The sequence below is a fragment of the Lineus longissimus genome, chromosome 2 (assembly GCF_910592395.1).
Source record: "Lineus longissimus chromosome 2, tnLinLong1.2, whole genome shotgun sequence".
Classification (NCBI taxonomy): Eukaryota; Metazoa; Nemertea; class Pilidiophora; order Heteronemertea; family Lineidae; genus Lineus; species Lineus longissimus.
In genome coordinates this window covers 8,346,355-8,371,310 of record NC_088309.1, presented here as the reverse complement: position 1 = coordinate 8,371,310, position 24,956 = coordinate 8,346,355, and the positions used below count along the sequence as shown (strand labels likewise).

Below are 24,956 nucleotides of genomic sequence, written 5' to 3'. Positions count from 1 at the left end.
TTCCGCATGTTACGGTTATCGATTTCGAACGCAAAATGAAATTTGTTTAGAGTTTTTTAATGCGCCAAGTCGACATCTAACACATGTGCGCACGGCAACTGATTGCACACCAGTATATCGACTGGCATACCTTTGCGTACGTACGCAGGTGATAGTCAGGTCTCTAGCGTACAAGAGGAGTAAATAATCGGAATATTGTGCGTATACGTACGTGTACGTGATGAATAAATGCAATCATCGACTTTACCGCATCGCATCTCGCTTGAGGTTGCGCAGTCCAGGGCGGGAATGTAGCCGTCATAACAATGGTAACTTGTGGTAAAAACGAAAGCGAAACGAATTTGATTTGATTAATTTATTTTCATCATTCTGTAAATATCAGCCAGGAACCACCGGATCCCGAATTCACATTACATGTACCTGCTTTGAAATGTATCAATAATACAGTAAATACATTCTGGTGTCTCCTCAGATTCCGGACTGGTTCTGACCGATGATTCAGTAGACATAGATAATTTGTATAACACTAAAACACTTTTATTCAAATAATAACTTTAATATGAAATTACATGTATACCTATAACAATCATTGGTGGGTATAAGCCATACAAAAATAACTAGTTTTGCCAATGGACCAAGGCAGGGATCTCTAACAAGTAGAAAAAATAAAGTACACTTTGACACATTTACATGTAGGTTCTACCTTCACAACAACGTAGATGAATCCGTATGCCTAACTCTCCTTTGTATTTTTTTTCGTGAAAAATGCAACTCGTACATCTCCCTCCAGCCCCCCCCCCCCCCTCTCATACTGTAAACCACTCGTATTTTTGGCGTTTTATTTCGCAGAATTCGCAAATAATCTACATGTGCTGACGCGAAAATAAGAATTGCAGAAAAATATGCTTTGATTGGAAAACAGAAATCCGTCGAACCGAAAGAATAACCGGCACAAAAATATGTCAGTTTACAACAATACTGATATCGAGCTCTACATGTATTTATGCAGTTTTATGATACAGTTACATTAATTCGTTCAAGCTCATAGCGTCATAGACATTCCAGCAAACATTTGAACAGTTATTATATCGCAAGAGGCATTTGACAATAATTTAAATATGTTTTGGGTAAAAAGTTGACAACAAAACATACATACGCAATTTGCAATTTTTAAATGCTTACAGTAACACATACATGACATACATTTGTGTACATGTATTGAGGATTGGTTTATCGGGTACATGGAACAACACTTCGTTGAACACGTGGGATGGAAATAAGTCTAACGAAGGATGAAGTAATAATAAATTAAATACATGGATACACACTGTTCAGAAAACGGCAAGCAGTAATGTAGTAACAATCCTCAGCTTTTTCGAAACGTTTACATCGTCAGGGTGTGACTAATTTTAAAGAAGTTGGACACGCAATACGAAACAGCGAAACGATGAAGATAAACGTAATGACACTGTGTCGGTCTGCTTGCTAAAAAAAGTTACAATTCTATCCTAACAGCAGAATGGTACGGATGTCCAATGAAATACACATCGGGTTGCACATTATCACAGGAGATTCTAGGATGGGGATTCTAACAGGGAGTCTAGGCAGAGAGCTTATAAGATGGAGACTCTAGAAGCTTCTGGGATGGAGCTATATACAGTATGAATATCCTAACAGGGGGTTTAAACAATGGAACTCTACGTCGAAGCTTCTGGAATAGAGATTATAGAATTGAGATTCTAGGATGGAGATTCTAACGGGGAGCTTATGGGATGAAGATTCTTGTAAGGAGATTCTAGAATGGAGATTTGTTAGCAGAAGAGAATGTTACGTCTGCGCACAGTTAAGTAAATTGGATTCAGATTATGGTTAATTCTTTACAACAAAAGCACCAAAAGTCAATCATGCCATCTTCTGTGTCATGGACACAGTTTCCACATCTTCAGTAATTTCCAACTCTGCCGGTTCATCGGGTCCACTACTTCCATTTACTTCACTTGATTCTGCAGCTTCGATATCCTCGCTCTCAATGAAGCCCGACGAATCGTTTTTGTTGAGATCTTGGGATAGATCATTGGTGTCTTCCCTCTTGAAACCTGGGTCGGTGAAGTCATCAGGATCTGGCGACTCGTCATTGATTTTTATCTGAAACGGAATGAGAAAATGGTTTAACGTCTTCCTTTTCTAAGCTTGTTGACAAGCTGTCATCGACGAGGTCGAGGCAACACCTCTAAAATTTCAGAAGAACGTGGTCAGGATAAGTCTGATGACAGTAACATGATTTCTGACTCAGATACTGATCAGAAGGTAGGCTTTAAACTCGCAACCGAATGTCCGTTGAGACCGACATTTCGTCAGTAAGTTGCCAAAGCCGCTGTGATACAGCAACGCCAGATAGCAGAACGAAATAATGTGCTTTGTCTCAAAAGCAGGTGTTCGAATGTGATAAAGGGGAGGTGCTCTATATCAAGAGGTAAGATGAGGTAGACGTACTGAGCTAGGGGCACTGGGGGGTACTGAGCTTGAATCAAAAAGATAAAACAATAAGCATTCGCTCAGCAGGTGCTCATCCCCCTTAAAACAGTAACTTGCCTTGAGTGCAACGTCCGTACTGGCCGGGTCAGTGCGTTGAAGGGTGACCTTAGAGAGAGTTCAGTACTTAAGACCTGTGCCCATATACGTTGGTATCGACAACATAACAATTCTATGGATATTCCCAAAAGAAACTGTATTCGCAGTCTATTGGTTATCAGTGTCTAAAAGTGAAAGGTGTTATGAAAAGTTCAGGCAGTACCTTTGGAATAGTCAATGGAATGATTTCCCGTCCAAATTTCGGACTTCCCTCACTTGGAGATATAATGGCTTCCCTACAGAGATGTCCTCTGGCGTAAAGAAACAGAACGAAGAACAACAGTCCAGCTCCAACAGTGATGACACCCCCAATAATGTAAGCATTCGTGTAGGTTCCAGTCATATCATATGCATAACCTGAAACGGGATCTTACATGATTACGAGTTGTGAACACTCTTAGACAATCACACGCAGGGGACCTCGGTCCCACAGAGGTCCTTTTTAGAATTGATAGATGTCAATAATGGCGACCACGTATACTGGTAGGCAGAAATTGAATCGAAACAGTTAATAAATAGAAATTTGTTTAAGCAAATATCAAGAAAGGAAACGCTACAAATCATGGTGGTACATGACGACTCTGTGACTGCTAAGGAATTCGCCAGTCGATCCACATACAAATGTATAACTTCTTGTCCAGAACAAAAAAGAACTACAAAACCTACCTGCAAGAGGCGGTGCCACAAGACACCCCAGCCCATCGGCGGCCTGAAGATATCCAAATGCACTCGTTAATCTCTTTGGGCCGAACACCTCCACACAAATCAGCGGTACCCCCATGATGACTACCCCCTGACATAGTCCCATGATGGCTGTCAACACTCCCAAAACCGGATACAAGGTGCTCATTGGGAACACAGCAGTAACCACACCCATAGTAGTTGTTATCACAGTCATGAACAAAATGATGTCCACATTTTTATGATCAGCCAAAAGTCCTGCTAAGATCCTTGCTGGTAGCATAACGGCTCCTAAAATGCTCAATAACAAGCCACTTTTTTCCTTGCCATGCCCTGATAATCGGGCGAAGTCTGGCAGAATGTAGAGGAATAGGATCAATCCAACGTTCCAGAAGACTTGGGCAACACAGAATAGATAGAACGTCCATTTTCTGGCCAACGTTGACTCACAGACCTTGGCCTTGTGCTGGTCCTCGTAATGTTCTCTATTTGGCAATGAAGCGTCGACCTTGGAAAGGGGTTTTGAGATCATTCCACAGATGCACCCGTTCAACCATAGTCCCCCAGTAATGTAAAGAGCTCCTCGCCATGAAAGTTCTTGAATCAAGAAATCCATAAGTTTTGGAAAGACTAGGAAGCCGACGCCTCCACCACACATAGAGAATCCCACGGCGAAACTTCGTCTCTTTTTGAAGTAGAGTGTGACTATTGAAATGCTTGCAACCCAGACAAGGCCCATGCCCAGTCCTGGAAAAGAACACATTGGGTTAATGAAGATCATGTATGAAAATTGTTCAAGAAACTCTACAGGTCTACTCTACCCGCCCTAGCATATGACCTCAAATTCGCCCTTCATCATTAGTCTAGTTCTATCCTCATTTATGCAATGATTCTGGTAATGCATTGCCATTTCCTTGCAAAAAGATTACACTATAACTGAGGAAACGACGACAATGACTTCGGTAATTAGCATTTCGTGATCAGCAATAATTAATGAGAAGACGGAGGAAACAGTTCATTTAGTCCAACTCCAGATCCGTCACCACATAGCTTGATACAAATGAAGATAAAAGCTGAGAAGAGTCATTAGCTTACCGGCAATGATTCCATAAGTGAGGTAAAGAAAATATATATTTGGGCAGTGAACACTGATGATGAGACCAAGAGTTGCAATCAAACTCCCCACAATGATCGTTACTCGGTGACTGAATTTGTTGCTGAGAACACTTGCGATGAAACCTGCAATTGAAAGAACTAATGAGGGCATTCGTTTCGCACCAATTTTTAAGCCAAATCTTGAATGTGACCCGCGTACGGTGGTTTGTGCTACCAGAATCCATCCATTTTTATTGAAAGATTCTGGAACGAATGTTGATTAGGTACCACTCGACGTGTGGGTGGGTTAGGCACAAATAGCACAACAAAGATTTCAACCAACGAAAATAGGAACATTGAGCTATCAAGGCCGGCCCTTGACAAGCGAGCCAATGGCAGAAATCGGGTAGTGTAAAAACGTACCCCTGAATTTGACCTCCACCAGGCTACCTCAAGAAGAAAGCATTTACGGAAGTAACCGACGCTGACACATGGAGAGACGAGATACTAATTGGTTGCAAATTACTGCAGATTCGCAAGAAATTGTGGCGAGTAGCCCATTTTCGTTTGCACGGCCCTAATGGACACTTTCCAATCAACCATGTTGCCCGAAGGAATAGAAGACCCAAGACATTCCTCCAATCAATGTTCGTCTTTCTCATTTTATGACAGAGAATCACCCGACAGCAGGTCGGAAGGATGATGGGATGGATTTCATCATGCTCCTCAATCTAAATCTGGTCAGAATGACAGAGAGATATTGCAGAATTGAGCAGCCTGATTTGGTTGGATGCTCTCCGAACATTGTGGAGACCCTAGTATTACGACGCTAACAGGTGCAAGTGACGACCACGCAATGAGCATTGGGAAAGGCTACTTTGTTTCAGTATTGCTCGACAATCCCGCAACCGTACTAGTTGGGGTATGGTTGCGTTCCTCGCGTCCTAAATATCTTGGTCGTATCTTTAGAGACACCTATAGGGTATATCTGGTAAGGACTAAAATGCTATCCAAAGGACGTCGTTTGGAGTACTTGCTTGCCAATCCTTCTCTTCTTGAGTACTTGCCTACTGAGGCACATTACCAGGAGAATTGGACATGGTTGGATTGGGGTATCTGGTATCGATATACCCCTCATGTCACGACGATCGACTAAACACAGACTAATGCCACAGATTTCTGGTTTCCCATGCATACCGGAATCAATCAAAGCTTAGCGGACGATGATGAATTCGCTAGCAGCCAACTAATAGCTTTGGTAACCTATCATCCCGATATAACTCCAACAACTAATGGAATGCCAATTGGAGTATTCTCTTGAATGTTCGTCAGAATAGCTCTTGGAGGTGCCTTTTGGAGATTGAGACTTGGCTTCATCATATTCAACTCCGGACGAAATGGATCTGCCTCGTCCTGTCGCCCGGTACGATCAGGATGACGAAATGGCCTGCATAGGAGTCTACATGATAGCTTCATGGTTCGATGAGGTGCATACGTGGATGATCTCCCCTAATCATGGGTGGATGATCTCCTACTCCTCCCAAAATTCAGCATGCCTACTTTTGCAGTGAGATCGAGTTTCTGTGACCATTTGGGTTGTTATACTCCGAGTAATGATATACCCCTTCTCTGCTTGACATAGCCCTTCCAATCAATAGTGATCTTGAAATCCACGGCAACAAAGCTGGCGGTTAGAGAGACTCGGGTGACTAATAACAGATTCGATCGATTGGTAATTTTTATGGAAGCTATGGCCATGCTGTCTGGCAAACAGGGAAACCATAAATAGCACCAGCAGTGTGATAGCACTTTGATCAAGCCAACCATCTCGGCAACTTCGACGCTGCTTTGTGAGGCCGAATTTCCATGAGGCAGGAAGAGTTCAAAGTTGGATACACTGTGTCGGCTGGCATTGAATGCACCAACAGTTCTTCTTGTCTTCTAAAAGCACAACCAAAGCATATTGGCAGGCCCCACGCCGACAGTTGCCCTCGAAACGTTCAAGGTCACTCCACATTTTCGTACCAAACAACTTCGTACCAAATAATCTTGAAACGGACCTTTCTCTTTCAGTTGTTCCAGAATAGGCCAACGTCCTTCAGGATTACTGCCGACATTCCCCACAGCATGTCCAAGAGCAATATGCAATATACCACACGACAGGAATGTGATCGAGGTCATAGAAAATATCATGGGGTCGAAGAAACGATATATATATGGCTATCGTTTTCCGGGTCCGTTTAGTGCATTTACAGTTACTCCAATTAATCAATCGGCATTACCCATTTGTGGGTGTACAACAAAAATGGCCCTAATACTGCGGCCAGCATCCCGAGCCCGCCTGTTGCTATACGAGCAAGTGACTCACTAATCTTGCGACATTTGCTGAGGTGCCACAGTAATGAGACACCTCGTCCAAGGGATCATACTCAAATGGAACTCGTTCTCCAATCAGCGTCTGGAACCCATCTATATGGTAATAGCTAAGACAACCGCAGTTTACAGCAAAAGAGTACGTCTTAAAGATTTACCATAAAAAATCAGCGATTAAAGGCTGTCATCCTAAGACAAAATTTGTCTGTGTCTGATGCAACCAGCAATTTCTGCATGAATCAAGAGCTCGAAATTGGCATACATCATCGAACTCACAAATGGTTTATGATTTGGTAGATCAAGTGGAAAATCAACAAGACCGTCATTAATGACGATGGGATTGCCGTATTTCAGTGTTCATCCTGTTTAATGACACTTACAAGGTCTGCAATGAGGTATTGGTGACGTCGCCAACATTCTGCTTGAAATTGTGTTTTATCCGGTACAGTAACCCAATAAAATTTCATAAGAATTCACCTGATTTATACATGCTTTGATGGGTTTGCAATGATATGCATCCGATGTCTTACCTGCAATTGAGAAGGTTGTGATATTAAGTGACCCAATCCATGATGTACTGGCGCGGCTTTCTCCAAAATAGTCAAGGAACTCCACATAGAGAACGCCATAACACATAATGGTTCCTGCGGCTGCGAATTGGATAAAGAAGGCTGCAATCATCACCGCCCAAGCCCACCCGTGGTCTATGTCTGGGTGCTTCCATCTTTTTCTGGGGCTGTCCGCTGGAGACCGATAGTTGAGCTGAAAGGACAATTTTCAAGGTTAGAAATCACGTTGCAGCTCTCCTGTCATGAACTCGTTTCCCCCGCTTTTGTTCAATCAGAGGGATCGGTCAGAAGGTGGGCAAGCGCAACAGGACAAGACGCTTTCAGGACCACGGTACCCAATCGTACTGGTGAAATTGAGGGGTGGAAGGTGCATCACCACCCCAACCCCCCCCCAAAATCGTTTTAGAAAAGATTCCAACGCGAGTCACTCAAGGACCATAACCGGTACAGTCATTCGAGTTGGCACCATGAGGACAACATGAGGAATATACCCTGTACATGCATTTGGATCCGTTCTGGGACACCCTGTTCACATCACTCTGGGACATTATTTCCATGATAATATATACTGTATACAAGTATCATTTGATGAACTGTTCTAATTACATATCATCATGCAATGTAGTAATTAATATGCCACTGCAAATTGGGGGTCTTTAATTATTCATCTATCTGTAACATACCCTCATCTAATAAATATATACATGTACCTGCAGACCAATGTTTTATCCGCATCGTTTAAAGATATTGGTTCGATTTTTTCCAAGTCTGGAGTAATGGGAACAACCGTATTTTAGGGATGCCGACGTAGAGCAGGTTCCAATTCTTCGATCGACACTAAGAATAAGTGTGTCCTCAGATCCCGAATCGGCCTTTTACCCCGGTTTATATAATTCAGTGTATATATTGATGATCGAGGCGAGTTTTCCAAACGCACTTTGCAGTTCTAAATCACGCTGCATGCCGCGCGAAATCACGGCTCTGCTCAAGTGTAGACGTTTGAAATATCCTAGGATAGAATGCCCTGGGAAGGAAGGATACTATTGTATCATTTTTTGATTTTTGTGCTATTGGACATATATGGCCTTAGCGGTATATACCACATCAGAATAGAATAAGACCGGTCATCTTTCCAGGGGGACATTTCTCTCTGCTGCGCCGAGTTCTGTAGAGACCCGAAACGAGATTAAAGACGATCACTACAACTAAAAACCTTCGTACCGGGGCGTTGTATCTTCTTCCTCTGTTCCATAACAATTTTATAGAAACGCAATCTCTCGTCCGGCGGCGTTGTGAGTCGGTATGTCTCCTTAAGGAGATACCGACGCACGTATCTACGTAACGGCGTTGTGCGTCGATGTCCTTCCTTCTTGGAGGAGAGATACCGACGCACGACCGATAGAGCGGCAATTTATTTGAGAGCTAGTCTACAACCCGTACACGATCTACTTACTACCGGAATGTGGGCCGAAGTGTAGATAAAAATCACCTACCTCCATCATACTGAGCGATTCCATGGAGATATTCATCTTCTTGAGATCGTAGGTTGAGAACGTACAGTAAACGACGCGTTAGCTGCTATTACACAGCGACAGGCAAAATTACCGAACGATCAAAACTACCATCATGATGGACAAGGAACACCACTACACAACGTTCCACAGAACCCGTGGACCTGTGTGCGTTTCCCTCGTCGAACCGCCATTCACCATTATCCATGAAGATCCGTGATTCGCAACGTATGTACGATAAAAAGATATCCCTGCAATTCTATTCTGCTACGAATGAATAAGAATCAGCGCCGCGGTCGGCAGATGTTTGAACAAAATTCCCAGACTAGACTGCTTGGTTACCTTGGTTACTTATCAATTGAGCATTCGTACCGGATACAAATTCTGGACATTTTGTTCGAACTTCTGCCGACCGTAGTCGGATATCAGTGGTTAGCATTCGTCTTTATGATGTGATCAGCAGTGTATGACCGTATATCATACACTGCTTATGTGATCAATTATAGTTCCGCCGAGCAGATGACAGGCGTCGACCTTTGGCGGGAAACACAAGTGGTTGCGACAGCTGCTGAACAGCTGAAGGCCAATACATAGCCTCTGCAGGTACCCGCTATTGGTTTTTTTAAAGTGTTTGTGGAGGTCGATAGTGGTGACGCAAACACATGAGAGTCAGGATGGAGTGGTACCGTTGTCCAACCTCTGTTTTGACAACAGTCAACAAATTTGCAATTGTTGGTGTATTTTTAGAATCCGTTTAATGGGCACAGGGTTGCAGGCAGAAATTCGTTCTCCTGGGATACATGTACCCTATACAAAAACTTTAACTTCACAAATTCTAAAGTACTTTTCATCTACCCGTTTTCCCTGCGCCATGGCAAAACATGTATTGTCACAATTTTAAATCGTATTGTCGTGGATATTTTAAATCGTATTTTCGCTCAGAATCAGACTCGTATTACTGCAGTTGCTGAGATCGTTCCGTAAGAGATGTTCTGATTGGTCCAAAATCGAGGCTACTTACCTGGGCCAAAAAAACACTTTTGAGGCGGAATTTGTCAAGGTTTTGGTTGGGTGAGTGATTTAGTGATCTCAAAGCATTGCGGGTCAAGATGTGCCACTCCACTCGGGATATAAACGTGGACTTCAAGCAGGCCTTTGACTCGATCAACACGACTTGGCCAAACGACAGATGATGATGATATACTGTATACTGTATATTTGAAAGTTCAATGAATAAGAGCAAGAATTCATAAAGACTGTAGGCTACGAATTCTTGATAAAAGGCAGTGTATCTGCTGATTTTATGATGCACTAAGCCTTAAAAGAGTCGGGCTGTAAATAATCATGCCTCAGTTAAACCATGGAGGTATCATTATTCTTAATAATACATCCATAGTTAAACATTAGGGCGTTGCATGTATTGCAATTACCCGGCATATACATGTACCGGTAGAACAATTTTTTTATTGTTAAAAAAAGCGTAATTGTCTTTCTACACCTTTATTATCAAGAAATATTAGAATGTCGAAGCAATAATACAGCATTGTATCTAGTCTAGGTAGCAAATTTTGACAATAGTTTTTTTACAGTTAATGCATAATAATTATTGTACGTGTATCACATGCACCACCTAAAGAATACACTGTATGCGCACCTTTAGAGGTAAACTTCCCGTTGAAATCGCCGATTCTCCCGTGCCAAGAATAAAACCCGATGTATTTGTAGGAAGATATTTTTAAAAAGCTGGGCCGCCGAGTGTCTCCATTAGATATTCAGTATAAACTGAGTCCAAATGGAATGAGTGAATGGTTAGTGCCCAATCGGGTCATATGTAGTCTGTAGAACACCAATGCACTGTTTTTTCACAGTATCACATGATGACTCTCACATAAACACGTTAAGTTCTTTCTCTAAAACACCAATAACATTTCCTATCGTTAATTTCTCTGGTTCTTTCCAGCATTTTTCCATCAACTCCGAGCACTTCCTCGGAGTGCCCGCTGGGTTACAAGGAATCTGCCCAAGTTCCTGCATAGTACACATCTCCTCGTGGTCCCTACAGCCGGGAAAGGGCGAGGCTGTTCCACTCCCTTCGCAGAGGACCCATAGTAGCATACCCATTGCGTACATGTCATAGTACTGGTTGTGGTAGCCAGTCTCGTATTCGGAGTAAACGTTCTTGTGAAGATGGAATGGGACACCAAGAGGGGTTGGCGCCATGGCGGACTCGGGTTTACAGATGTTCAGCTTAGCGTCGCCGGTTCTGCCGATCTGAAAAGAAATATGGAGGATACCACAGTTCAGTGGCGGAGAACTATATTCAAGTATCTGGATAAAAAAAAGGTGTATCTGTGCATTGTTCTGTCACACTCCTGGCGAAAGTCTTGTTAAGCTTTGGTGAAGAAGGGAGAAAAGGTTTCGGTGAAGACAGGTGTAAAACCGGCCTCAAACCGACAGCATATATAATTAAGGTAAAGCTTGGCTATCTGAATCTACCGATCTTTCCCCCAAATGCCTCTGAAGAGCATTTTAAGACGAGGTGCAGGGAATATTGTATATCAGGCCGCTTACCAGAACGCTTGTTGGCTTGATATCAAGGAACACTAGATGCCTGTCATGAATGGCTTTGACTCCTTGGGCCACATGCAGAGCAACCCGGATCCTCTTTGACATTGAGCGTGGCATAGCTTTTAGCCAGGACAGCAGGTCCATGTGCATTTCTTCCATGAGGATATGCACGGTACTGGGCCCAGGCATCAACACGCCATAGAAACGAACTAGGTATGAGTTGTCAAGGCAGTCCTCGGCAAGTTCTCTGTCAAGAGAAGTAATTCAATTCTTTTAAAGTTATGAAAATAGTTGTAGGCCTATATTACCTCGATAGCCTGGTGGGAAGCATTTAAAATTGGCCGATACTTATGTTTGACACGGAATAGTCAACATAACAGAGAGCATTAGAAAGAAAACACAGCCTTGCAAGATCCCTCATGCACACCTGACTTGGCAGCCACACCCGGCTCATTGCCAGCTATGCGTCTCTTATTTAGAATGAAGAGTCTTGTAATTTACTTACATTAAGTAGACCAAATCTCTGACGTATCGTGCCCTCTTCTCATCTGTCATTGTATCCAGATGGACAACCCTTGCCACCACTGGCCTGTGGTACAAGCCATCAACTTGATCGAAGCACCAGCCACACATATCATCAGAACATCTATGCACAGAACCATCCTTTCCAACGTTGACTTTATCGCCCAGAAGTATCGATCCCCTTTTAAACTGACACAAAATAGCATGTGCCCTGAGAGTCAATAGGAATATCCTTGGACAGAATTGTTTCCCAATCTCTAGAAGTTCATCTCGACCTTGTTTTTTGAAATCGTCAGCTAAAGATTCAAGGCGGCGAATGTGCATTTTGAACACAACATGCATCAGTTCGAGTTCTTTGCTTGCGTGATCGCAAATGAGTTTGGAAATCCTTCGACTGCTCCGAACAAGATACTCAATGAGGTTATCAGCGAACTGTTCATGCCATTTTTTTCTCCCAGCCATCATTGGTCCTGGTAACAACTTCTTCAAATCAGAACATTTGTAAAGCTTTTTTAGTTCTTCTTCAATGCCTTCTACTATTCCCTTGTTGATAGATTTGAACATACCGAAAGCAGCCGTGCTGATCATCATGGTACTAAAGGATCCACCTCGCTTGTTTCTGGCGTTGTCAGAATTAATACAATATGCTCTCTTTAACAACAACTTGATGTAGGGATCTCTCAATGTCTTCTGACATTCCAGAAATAGATCCAATAGCCCATTGATTGTTGTACTGGATTCTGACACAACGTAGTCATTTACCATTTCACTTAATTTTGCCACAACGAGGTTTCTTGCTTCGGTGACGTACCACAACCGTTGCACGTTCTTTTCAATTCCTGAACTAGGTGCTATCTCAAGTTCAAGATCTTCCTCGTCAATGCCAAAATATTCCATCAAGGATATTGAGTTAGCACTGCACATGAACCTTACCATGTCAGTACTTGCCTCCCGGATCTGTGTCCACTGAAACAGCAGCAAGTTTTTGATATCTTTTGTTTTGACTGCTTTCTCAAATAACTTCCTGTCCCCCAAAGAAGTATCAATTATTTTTTTCAAGAGATCTCTCATCTGCAACTCTGATTCGTCTGCTATACGTGTGAGCAGTGGCAAGTTCTCAACGGCTTCGTGTATCCCACAACGCGCCCGCCCCATAACTGAGGACATCCCCTGCAAATACACTCTGATACAAGTCACCAACTTCTCATCCATGACAACTAAGTTCTGATTGAAGACATTCACGAAGGACTCCTCAAACCTCAAAAAAGAGTCTATGTGATGGTAATTACTTTCAGTAGGGTCCGTGTTTTTGGCAAAGCGAGCAAGCCTGAATCTCAAACTCGATACCGTATGGAAATAATCACAATCACCAAACTTTGCACCCTTGGGCAGGAAGGTCAAGTCCGAGTCGGGGCAGGGCTTCTTTAGCTTCTCAAAGATGGCCATTACTCTTTCACTGATAAGGCGTTTCTGTTCCCTGATTGACTGCTCAATTCGTTCCTCATCCTCCGTCTCCTGCTCATCATCACTGGTGTCTTCCATGTCGTGTCTGAGAGCTTCTATGTCGATGTCTGTCTTGTTCAGGACGAATATGATGGGGATGAGTGGGAAGGTTTGTTTCAAGTGAAGGATGGCTTCAATGTCCTGAAATAGTCGGTAGAAGAGATGACAAATATGATTCACATTCAATTACAAAAGTGCACGTTGTCTAAAATTATAAACATGCTAGTAGCTGACGGAAAACCAGACAGTGAAATTCTGTGCTGCAAATGGTCCATCTTAATTTTCAGAGGTCAGAAACACCTCATTCATGAACGTCTTTCGCATGCTTGTAACGTACCGGGATTACCGGGTAAAGGATTGATGACAAAGCTGGTAGTCGAAACAATAGTGGTCATCACTCATTGATTAGCATCACTCTTTCCATTGGGAAGGACAGAGGTGACAGGAGAAGTGGTCGATTCTGAAAGCCTGTGTGTCGCAAACACTTTTTTCTTGAGAATGACAAGAGGACACGCTCAGCAAAGGACAAGCTTTTAACACGCCTCTCCTATGTTGAAAACAACAAGAGGTCTTGCCCAACTAGAGATATGCTTACTTGAGTCCTTAGCATCTCCTTCCCGTTGATGACGTAAACTATGACAGGTTCAATGTCATCCTGAATGAATTCTTCAATCACTTGATCCAGGATCATGTTCTCTCCGAATCCAGGCGAGTCAATGAAGTCAACGCCACACTCCAAGACGGGGAGGTCAATCTCGGCCAGCACTAACTTCCGAACCTCTGCGATATCACGCCTGCGCTCCTCGCTCAGATTCACAAGTTCACTTGGTACCTTTTGCTTCTTGCAAGGCACCTCCTCGATCACAGTGCCATCCTTGTCAATCAAGGAAGCCATTGGAGGAGATCCATATGTTAAGCGGACCATCCGAGCCGTACAGGGGTTTTCATGTGTCGGAAGACAGCTTTTCCGTAGGATTTCATTTACTAGAGTACTTTTGCCACAGTTTCTTTGACCCATGAAAATAGACACAGGTCGTCTCTTGTAGGTGAGAGTACTCTCTATAAACTTTTTGTCCCCCTCGGAAAGAATGGTCGTCATTCCTTCTCCGCTATCAGCGAGACGTTTTAGTTTTTGTTCAACATCACTGAAGCAGTTTTTGGATTCGTCATAAATGTGTTTCAGTTCCTGTAGTTTTTCAAGGTGTTTCTGAAGGACTGGAAATAACTTGCTGTCCAACATGGACAGACTGTACTTGAACTTCGGTGGCATGATGGGCGTCTCTTTGGGTCACTTGTTTGGTATCAAGTTCTCACCACCTAGAAACGAAGTGAAGAGGGACTGCTACAGACAATCGACGATGAAGAATATTTTACGTTTGCCATTTGACTATTGGAATGGGAGCTGTCTGTCCGAGTGCAGTAAAACATACGTTGTATGAACATTCTAGAATGTAATTTTAATGCAAATATGGAGTAGGCCTATTTAGGTCGATCATTATTATTGGGCCAGAAAATAGATTGATAAAATAACAAGAAGTGGCTTACCTTAGATTGATAAAATATCAAGAAGTGGCTTACCTGCCGAGGGATCTATCATCCCCTCACATTGCCATGGACTTGATAGAACTCCAGCATTTACGTAACGGCAGCAAACTGCAAGAGGTCTGTGCCAATCTTGGTTCGGATTTAATTATCTAGTACAACCTATCTGACCTTCAGGAAAAGGAAAACCCAGTAATTAGAACAGTGAAATATTAAATCCTGATAGCCAATTACTTTATTGCAGGCAACATGCCAAGACGCCATATAATTATATTTAGTCAGTAATCAGTAGTACGCTTTTAGAATAGGAGGAAATATGATATTTCCTCATTTCCTCCTGATCGACCTCTTAAGTTGTGCCGACCTGACTCCCAAGGCTTCACATCTCATACGTTCGCGATGTCAAGTCTTGGGGGTAGTGCATGGACTAACTCAGAAATCCATCGCGGCTAAGGCTCAATTATAGTCCGAGACCGTAGTTAACGAGCTAAGAATCAATCGATCTAGAGGACAACCATGGAGTTTCAGGATTCTTTCAGTCTTTGGCACTGTGAAAGTTGGACCTATATAGCTGTATAGCTAGGCCTATACTCTGTAAACTATATTTTTCGCAAGGCTAACTTACCGAGCTGCCAGTGAGATCAATTTTTCCATGAGCGTGGTGTCGGGTTGATTTCGCCAAGGCCTGTGCTGTTTGATATATACATGTAGTAGTAGATGGGTCTGACCAGGAAGTATGATTCCGGCAAATCAATACTTAAATGGATGAACATACTATCGCATCACACAGCCATCTGACAGACATTACAAGAACTATAATCGCGATCGTTACATGATCGCGAACGGGGGGGGGCTCGTTAGACGGAAAAGCAAACGACCGATTTTCGTCGCAATATAATCGGATATTGATCCGGGTTGCTGCGATCAACGATTCTTGCCACTTCAAAGAAGCGATTATCGTCGCTGGTCGTGGCGAACTAAATCGCCTGTTTGCGGGGCGTTTAGATTTGATAGCAAATTTTCCTCTTCATGAATGAATAGGGTAGTCAGTTCTCCTCTACCATATTTTCCAGATCGATACAAAACGGGTGTCCCTCGAGACCTACGCATATTAGTACGAAGAAACCTCTCTTAGCGGACACCTCTCTATCAGGAATATTGATTTTGGTCCCAGGTTGGTAATTATCATGACCTCTGCAATCAGGGCACATCACTATAAAGAAGAGCGACTCTTACTCCCAAGGGTGTCCTTCATAGAGAGGTCCTACTGTACTTTGCAGGTGGTTTCCAATACTAGAATTTAAGAAGATGCAACTAGAAAATCTATTCAACGTAAAATCTTTTGACAATAACTGAACGCATTATCCTAACATACATGTAAATGACAACTTCAAGGATTCGATCACTGCCATTTTGAAAGTAAGCCTATACTAAAATTTGAGCAAATGGAAAAAAAACAGTTAGAGTAATTTGTTTCTGTGGTATTGTAACTAATGGTAAGTGCAGCTGCAGCAGGGTGGTAGCCAGTGCCTTCAAACAAAATGTAAACCCGGTACCTTTCTGGTGCAAGGAAAAAAGTGCCATGCAGTGATGCTTTTTCCTCGATCATGGGTGCAGATCATCACATTCTGTCCTCATACAAGCCAAATCTACATGAAAAACGCATCGAGCGACACTACTAGGCATAACGTTCCCAAACTTTATAACTCTAACAGCTGGAATGATGACCAATTACCAGAATACGGTACTCTCATCAAGCACCATAGTTAAAATCGACTTAATCTTAAAGACTTGGAAAGAACGTCTGAAGGTGTTTTACGCTTTGTCAACTACTTTTGCCATCATCTGTTCATCAAAACAACTCATTGTGATTTCCTCATCCTATTAGTAGATTCTGTTCCTAATCTGCCCTGTGCGTCTGGGCAACTCGGGCTTTGCAAGAGTGGACTAACTACATCACCAGTCACCTGAGCCTCCGTCCCCTCCCTTCTTAACATCAATACCATCTCCAGACACCCCAACCACTTTGTAGGCATGCGTCATGATGTGTGACATCGACTTCTGAATATTATTCTGGATGTAAAGTTCATGGTCTGCAACATCTGGTTCATCTACATCACTTGCTTCAGTTCCCTTCGTTTCCTTTCCAATATCTTCCTTGCCGTCTACAGTGTCAGTCATTTCCAGCTTGATGTCATCCACTCTCTGGCCCTCCGCGCGGCGCTCAGCCTCACGATCTACTTCATCGATCCCCTCCAACATATCTGTGGAGTCAGATTGCTTCCTGACCAGTGGCACCGCGACCAGCTTCTCAAGCTCGGCCAGATGTTCCCTAGCCTCCGTCTTTAGTCCTCGATTATGGTTGATCATCACCAGCTGATGCGTGGCGTAGACAGCCGACGGTAGCGTGACGTGGCCATAAATTTCGATTTGTTCTCGTAGATTCTCATCGACGTTGTATTTCTCAATCTGACCGTACTGAACCAAGGCTTCTGGACCTGACGTGGACGCAGCTTTCTGAAGGTAGAAGACCGCGTCATGCTCTCGGTTTGTCCTGCAGAGCAGATTTGCGTATTCTAAGTAGGCTGACGGAAGTCCACTGGCTATTGAACGGAGCAAGAAGTTCTCGGCTTTCGCCAACAGAAGCTCCTTGAGTTCAGAACTTGTTTCTTGGTGATACTTTGCATGAATCAAGCATCCAAGGTTGCATAAGATGGACGGAAGGTCAAAAACGGTTTCAGCGTCCTCCGCTGGTACGTCTCCAATGACGTCCATCAGGAACATCATGTAGCGAATAGCGGTGTCAAGATCATCCACCTCAAGGGCGGTGTGATGAATCATTTGCGTAAGTCCCGTGTCAATGCTATAAACGGGGTTGCTGTCACCTTCTTCAACGGTCACTGTACGAACGCAACGAGACAAGTATGGCAATGCGAAGCGTTTTTCACCAAGGGCGCTTAAACCGAAACCAATGTTCATTAGAGAATGTCTAATGCAGTCTTCACCAGGGTAGAACGGATCATCTTGTATGGCACAAACTATCGGAGCGAATATGGTGTCGAAGGGTATCCATTCTGGGGACTGTAGCTCATCGTGCATCTGTCTGAGGTAAGGGATTGGGTCATGGCGAATGGCAATCACCTTCTGAAGGATATCGTCTACGAAATCCCGATGAATGTGGCTGATCATATTGTTCTTTGGGATGAAGAAGTTCGGAATGTCCTTCCGCACAAGGAAAAAGATAAGCTTATCAATGAGAAAGAAGAAAGACGGTGCCAGGCATTCATCGCCCCAAGTCTCCACTGGCTTGTCCTCTAGACACCAGAACAGAACAGTCTTCAGGTGGGAAGACGTCAGCACGGGCGGTAGCTCCAAGTGGACCTTTAGCAAACCTTGCAATATAAGGAAACACCTCCGTTGCGGCTGCGTCAGGCTGTCTGCGAGTAGTTTCTCCGCAACATCGAACGATAGGCGCCATTCGATCTTTGGATCATTGCTGTCTGGATGAGGGAATGGAACGGCATGGCACCCGGCTGTGTTGATGTTTTCTATGAGTTCGTCCGGCGGCCATTGTGCGACCCGCCTCCTGATCAAGAAGGCCGAAGCCGCTGATGGCCAGGAGGGACATGGGACAGAGAAGGTGTTCTCAGTCACGGACACGTTGACCTTGGATTTGTTGGACTCGGCGCCATCAACATCATCAAGGCCCACCGATGAAGGTGTTGGCTCCTTCACGACAGCCAGGTCCAGCTTCCGATTGTCCTTCATCATCGCTTTGGTAAGAGTAGAAACTGTTTCCTCTCCTAAGATGTAAAATTTCCCATCCGGTCTGTCTTTGGCAATAAACGGATGAAACATCTTCTCAACTTTATCAATATCAGGAACTCGGATTTTCAGGTAGCCAGGGCTTCCGGCAGGTTCCATCAGACAGACAGCCTCTTCCGGTTCAGTGGCGTCTCCAACGGTCTCACCAAGAACTAATTTCTTAAAGACCATCATGTAGTCCCAATCGTAACCAACATCAAAGTTCTTCATTTCTTCATCTTTCATAGTCGCAATGTATTTATGGGGCAAGTTCAAATGTTCTGCCTCACAACCTTTTGAAACAGGCTCGATCTGTTGCAGGATATCCCCTAAATCTTCTTTGCCTTTTTCCTGTATTTGTCTTGCTTCTGCTCGTGCCTTCTGCCGGTCCTCATCGAATACTACCTCGTCCAGGCTCAGAAGGTTTCGAAGGATGAACGATAGGTGACGCTCGGAACAACCGGAAGGCCAATCCATGGTTGATGGTGGTGCCGGAAGAAGTCTGTAATGAAAGTGAAAACTGCCAATAGATTGTTCTCTTTTATTCATTATTGTTGGTATGAAGCAATGAAGAATCTGGAAACGACGACTACGAAAGAAAGTCTGACGAAGGTTTCCGTCATTTTGATTCGAGATGTACATGTGATCATTGATACCAATTAGATCGCGTTCACAACGGTAAAATCAAATTCTGTTTCAGTCTGTGTATGTTAAGTGCACCTAAATTACCGACCGCCAACGCAACACCTGGATGCAATCTACATCGTGAGATCCATTCTAGAGATCACTAGTGAAAGCTCCTCGTATCTCTAACCCTAAAATCTGGGATTTGACTGCTTACCTTTGATATAATCTTGCTTTCTGGGAGAGCTCTTCGACTTCTTTCCGCGGTAGATGCTGAAGTTCTTATACGAAGAACGAAATAGAAGGAAAAGCAACTTGCGTAAGACACCAACTCTTGGAGCCCCCTTGGAAAGTTGTTTTCGATATTACCAGATGTCACGGATGTGTGGTACGGATCAAATCTATTTATAAATTGTTTTGAAATAAATATGCGCAACACAAAACAATTTGAAAACCGTTCACTGTGATATACGCGCGCCGACCAATAGTTTTCCTATAGGTATATATGTGGTGGTACAAAGGCCCGGGCCATGATTTAGGACACAGTACAATCGCGGACATGCTTTGGTGGGCTAAATACATAAAATCGCCTAAGATCTTTACTAAATGTATATCCTTGTTTGTAATTCAAATCGGGGTTCGATCTGCCTGAGCCTGAACCGATTTTGGCACAATCGGCAGGCCCACGCAGCGGGCAATTCAATAATATTAATTTTGATATCTGTTAAAAGAGGGAGACTCTTGTCAACTGTCAAGTGGCGCCAATTTTTTTTAAATTTTCGACTTCACTTCTGTGTGTACATGTACGTAATGTAGTTATATTTGTCACAAACGTGTTCTTCGTCATATGTTAGGTTTTTAATCAAATGGCGCGTCGCATCAACAATTTATGCGACAATTTATATATGCGACGTTAATTTCTGAAGACAGATATACTTTGGGATTGTCGCACATCGCTTTTTGCGCAAGGGGAAGCTAGAGCTTTACATTAATTATATGTTTATGCTGTTTATGCTGCATTTAGCATCTTGTTTGCTAGAACTGGCTCTTCTTCTTGCGTGTCGTAGGAAGAACCAACCAAAGGCATTCTTTTACTTAGTTTGAGTCTATGAACCGACCATCTCACCCGAGTAACAACAAGCGACGTCAGACAAACTTCGTCACTAAACGTTGGCGTTACCTTAACTTTGAGTTATCTTTTTCGGATTCGCCCTCGTCCCTGATTCGCTGGTGTAACAATCAGATGCCTCGCGGGCTGGGAGATGATCACGCTGAGACAGATATGATATTAAACTACCAGTCATCTTATGACCGCCTTGACACTTATAATTGAGTTACCCGTCAGATACGAGTCAACTCAAACTAACGCAAGGTTGACAAATCGGTGCATCAGAAAGTTTGTATCGCCGCTAGGTTGGGTCCGTGTTTGAAACCATCATCATATTGTGTAGAAGGGTGTTATCTGAACGACCATCTGTCACAACCTTGTCGGTGCTACGTTTTGCTGTCAACTGGTCTCAACTTGTTTTGTCTCCTTGAGGGGTTGCTTTTGTTAGCGCCTCCGCAGGGCAGCCTTCAAGGTATTTCTTGATTAAAACTATTTCATGGTTGTCGCCTTGGCAAAATGGATACATCACAAACACGTGTAGGTCCTAATTAATCGTTTTAACGAATCTAATTTGTCAAGGATTTGATACCGAACTTGATGTATTGGTTCATCCGGCGCATTAACGGCGTTCAAGCAATGGCACCGCGAGAGTGGAGCTGAAATGTAGGCCGAAACCGGGGCGGTAGCTGAGGTTTCGGGCGAAATATATGCTCTATCCGAGCGACGATTGGTAATACAACCATGCCGGTAATAAGGTACCAATTTCTACTCTGTAACACCCAAAACTAATTCTGAAATGAGATTTTGGTTACTTAGATATTTTGTACCAACCCAAGAGGTTTCGTATCACTGTACCGCGGCGCTCTGTTACGACGAAAAGGACCGAAAGTCTTGATTGTAATTGTCAAGTCGAAGAAGATATTTTCGAAAGACATCATAACCTGCCATTTTGAACAAATCGTCAAAATTCATACTCAAAGGTTACAATGTAGATTCTAATCCCGATAAACTTTGTGCCCCAACTGAAGTGCTTAACATGATTTTATGACCTTTCTCACAAAGATTTTCACTGCAGCTGCAAGGCTAATTTTTATTCAAGGTTAGTCAATTCAAGAGATGGACAACACAATGAGAATATTTTGTATATATTCATCTTCCACACGTGATGAAAGATATATTATTTGTTGTGTTATTTGTTTAATTTCACCTTTGAGTTTCCATTTGTTCACAGTTGCTATCGCAAGATCTACATTTCACGCTTTAATTCACAGAAGGTCCGTTTCAGATGCGACTTGTTCTGACATTTATTACTGTTTATGTTCTTAGACTCAAATCCTTCTTTGTTCCGAATGACCACCACAAAAGAAAAACCACTGATTTACGGCATACCCTAAACCAATAACTCATGGTGGAATTTCAATTACAAATGACGCGTCCATGCCCGTCCATCCAATGTTCATCCATCTTTATTCTTCGGGCCAAACTATCTCAAAGCAAAAGCAATAAACCACCAATTAAACTTTCTCGCCACTATCTTTGACGAATACGGCTTTCCTCATTGTGGACTCTAAAATGCCGTAGCTGGGGGTAGATCGTGGTGCACGCCCCCTAAACATAGCATCCCAAGCATTCGAACAACATGACTTTGTGTTACATTTGAATCGCATCTTGATTGTCCGTATTGTCACAATAACTGTGATACACGTATTTGTAACGGTTCATTTTTTCAAAAATCGCATGTGTTTTGCCACTGGCAATATTAATGCGACATTTTGCATACAGATAGTACTCTTTCGCATAAAAAGTATCAATTCATATCCAAAATGCTAATTTATGTATCATCATTGTCAATGAATTTAACGTTTGGTAAACTTCGAACGGTAGACCGCAACATCTGGTAAACTAAAACCAGATTTATAAAAAAAATCGTTTTGTCCAAGATTCTAAGGGCATCCGTCCTCTTACAACAACAACAACAACAACGTCTCAACCTAATTAAAGCAATGTTCCATTGCAAAACTCACAACAAAGGATGACTAGATGTAAGCAATTATCAATGCATCTCATTTGAAAGGAAACCACTTGAGATGGTGTAGCGAGGCGACATGACAAGTACTCGGGGTCAGTCCCAATAGTTCACACATTTTCCATTCTTATCTCCCTTGTTATCAAACTATTTATCCCAATATTTCAAGTGGCGTCCTTGTCCATCTATCCGTCTAATATTCAGAGAGCATCGCTTTCTAACTTGGCGCCCGACACACTTCGATGATAATTTTCAATAAGATAAATTCCTTGCCTGATGATACTAGTATTATCATTTTCACTAATGAAGTACAACTCTGGCAAACCAAACGTGACGTCACTAGAGGTTATTTGAAAACCGATGACTGGAATTAACAGGGTCAAGCAACGAATCAGGCATCAACATTTGTGATGAGGCATTTTCTCTCAATATGCCAGCTCAGTGCGCTACAAGAAAATTACAAATAAGACAACTCTCTGAAGAGATGTCGAAGACAATATTGCGGACAGTGATTTGTTGAAGACAATATTTCGAAAAAGTACCGGCACATTTTTGCAACAGCCAACCAACTGCTTCCTTGCCTTCATCACAAAACAATCCTGCATCTATATGCTTAATTCACCTGAGAACCATCCCCGTTTTCGCATCACCCCACGCCCTCGTATTGTATAGTATAAGGCCAGCAGCCTTCAAAAGACGACTACATGTAATAGCCCGCGCCGCGTCAATTAGTTGCAACAGTAGCTGACTTCAAAAGACAACTAACTGCTTTCTCGCCTTCATCAACGCTGTTGATCTCTCGCTGGACTGGCAACGTATTATACGCTGCCTTCCATCACAACCGATAACAAACTGCACATTCTCGTCTTCATCAATGACAAGCAACAGGGTCAGCTATAATCTTCAACAGATAACCAACGGAAATCTCGCTTTCATCAAGGGCAGTGAACAGTAGCAAGCTGTCTTCAAAATATCACCAACTACTTTCTCGCCTTCATCAAGGACTGGTAACACTAGAGCTGCTTTAAAGAGATAACCAACCGGTTTCGTCTTCTCCTGCAAGGACAAGAAACAGTAAAGTAAGCGCTATCCTCAAAAGAAGCCCGCCCAATTGCGGTGCTTTCTCGCCTTTATCTGGTAAGGCAACAGTTACGGTTAGTCAAAGCCTGATTTTTCGCATTTAAACCAAGACTGACCATGATGTTACATATTTTATTGCCAAACATCGTAATAACTATATAGATTGACTGCTTTCGTGCCTCTCATGAATGGGGAGATTATGGATTATTAAGGTATCACCGACACCTAATTTGAGCCCCACTTACCAAGCGAAACACAAACCTATAATTTGCAACCGAGTCACACTATCGCTTTAGGTACTAATCTTCCGAAGCTTGATTTGCATGGTTAGCAGATGATAGTGTCCGATTCACGCTATCCGGCTCACTTAATTTGTTTTCTTTCTATCTCACGAGATGTCACCCATTCAATATGGAATAAAACATCTCATTGATGAAGATCTCAATGGGGTATGTCATCCTTGACGCGGAACAGCAGCAGACCTTCAAACCTTGGACCCAGGTGGTGGGTTGGTCGTGGAATTGGAAGCGGTTCATACCGTCATCTCCCTCTCGCTCTTGAATAAAAAGGGTTCATCGTGATGTCGTTGCGGATACTTCAGTACCGTTATGATAGTGGTGCATGAATTGAATACAACTAGCTTTCGAGGAAGACAAATAATGAAAAAGCCCCGTCGTAGTGGCAAACACACGTTCAGATGTCTGCACGGCTCTAGTTACAAGTGTGCGCTCATCATGGCGGGGATTTGGGAGTGGGCAGGATGAGAAGACCCAATTTTTTATAGGACCTTCTTTGCTCACCCGTATCCTTAAAGATTTCGTTTCCAAAAAAACAAAAGATCGACCATTGCCAATCTTTGTCAAAAAGGAGAAGGTTGTTTGAAATGCAACCGAAAATGCATCATTTGCGATTCGATGAATGACCGTCCAAACGTTAATATCAAATAATACGTGATTTGGGTGTAGCAGACTTTTATATAATATATTTCATGATATTTCAAACAATCAAATATATCTCACAAATTAGTACGTCAGTCTATATGATGAAATTTAGAACTGAAACGAGCTTCTCTACAGGTTACACCCGAGACCGAGTGTCTCGTCTGATAACATATTTGGACGAGGTTGCGTTCTCTAAACTCATTGGATTTCACGCCGCAAAAACCGCGATGATTTAAATGGATATAAAAGAAGCCCACGCCCCACTGAGCCTTGGCGTGGTTATTAACGCGTAAACTATTTGCCTCGCCACGGGACATCGCTCTCAAATATTTCGGGGTATAAAACTGGCGGAGCGGGGTCCTGCCTCACAACTTGGTC

The 24,956-nt window shown here is 43.0% G+C and overlaps 2 protein-coding genes across 2 annotated transcripts; both read right to left on the bottom strand.

Annotated features, from left to right (window-relative positions):
* Window positions 1-373: 373 nt before the first annotated feature.
* On the bottom strand, window positions 374-9,138 carry LOC135482509 (monocarboxylate transporter 12-like). The gene is made up of 6 exons (XM_064762588.1): window positions 8,843-9,138; window positions 7,311-7,542; window positions 4,408-4,551; window positions 3,298-4,059; window positions 2,795-2,988; window positions 374-2,145 (listed from the first exon to the last, which is right to left on the bottom strand). Exons 1-6 carry the CDS (start codon window positions 8,876-8,878, stop codon window positions 1,903-1,905), a joined length of 1,611 nt encoding a protein of 536 aa, XP_064618658.1. The 5' UTR covers window positions 8,879-9,138; the 3' UTR covers window positions 374-1,902.
* A 1,034-nt stretch (window positions 9,139-10,172) lies between these two features.
* On the bottom strand, window positions 10,173-19,985 carry LOC135499333 (uncharacterized). Its single transcript, XM_064790081.1, has 6 exons — window positions 19,641-19,985; window positions 16,955-19,301; window positions 14,049-14,732; window positions 11,934-13,594; window positions 11,432-11,675; window positions 10,173-11,131 (listed from the first exon to the last, which is right to left on the bottom strand). Exons 2-6 carry the CDS (start codon window positions 19,274-19,276, stop codon window positions 10,745-10,747), a joined length of 5,298 nt encoding a protein of 1,765 aa, XP_064646151.1. The 5' UTR covers window positions 19,277-19,301; window positions 19,641-19,985; the 3' UTR covers window positions 10,173-10,744.
* Between the last annotated feature and the right edge of the window lie 4,971 nt (window positions 19,986-24,956).

Excerpts from the sequence above, each read along its gene's own strand:
- LOC135482509 (XM_064762588.1), bottom strand. The coding sequence starts at position 8,878 with ATGAATATCTCCATGGAATCGCTCAGTATGATGGAG. Across the intron at positions 2,989-3,297 it reads TGTGGCACCGCCTCTTGCAG|GTTATGCATATGATATGACT; the intron begins GTAGGTTTTGTA and ends ATCCCGTTTCAG. Across the intron at positions 2,146-2,794 it reads TTCCATTGACTATTCCAAAG|ATAAAAATCAATGACGAGTC; the intron begins GTACTGCCTGAA and ends ATTCCGTTTCAG.
- LOC135499333 (XM_064790081.1), bottom strand. The coding sequence starts at position 19,276 with ATGGATTGGCCTTCCGGTTGTTCCGAGCGTCACCTATCGTTCATCCTT. Across the intron at positions 11,676-11,933 it reads AGAGATTTGGTCTACTTAAT|AGAACTTGCCGAGGACTGCC; the intron begins GTAAGTAAATTA and ends TTCTCTTGACAG. Across the intron at positions 11,132-11,431 it reads TCAAGCCAACAAGCGTTCTG|ATCGGCAGAACCGGCGACGC; the intron begins GTAAGCGGCCTG and ends ATTTCTTTTCAG.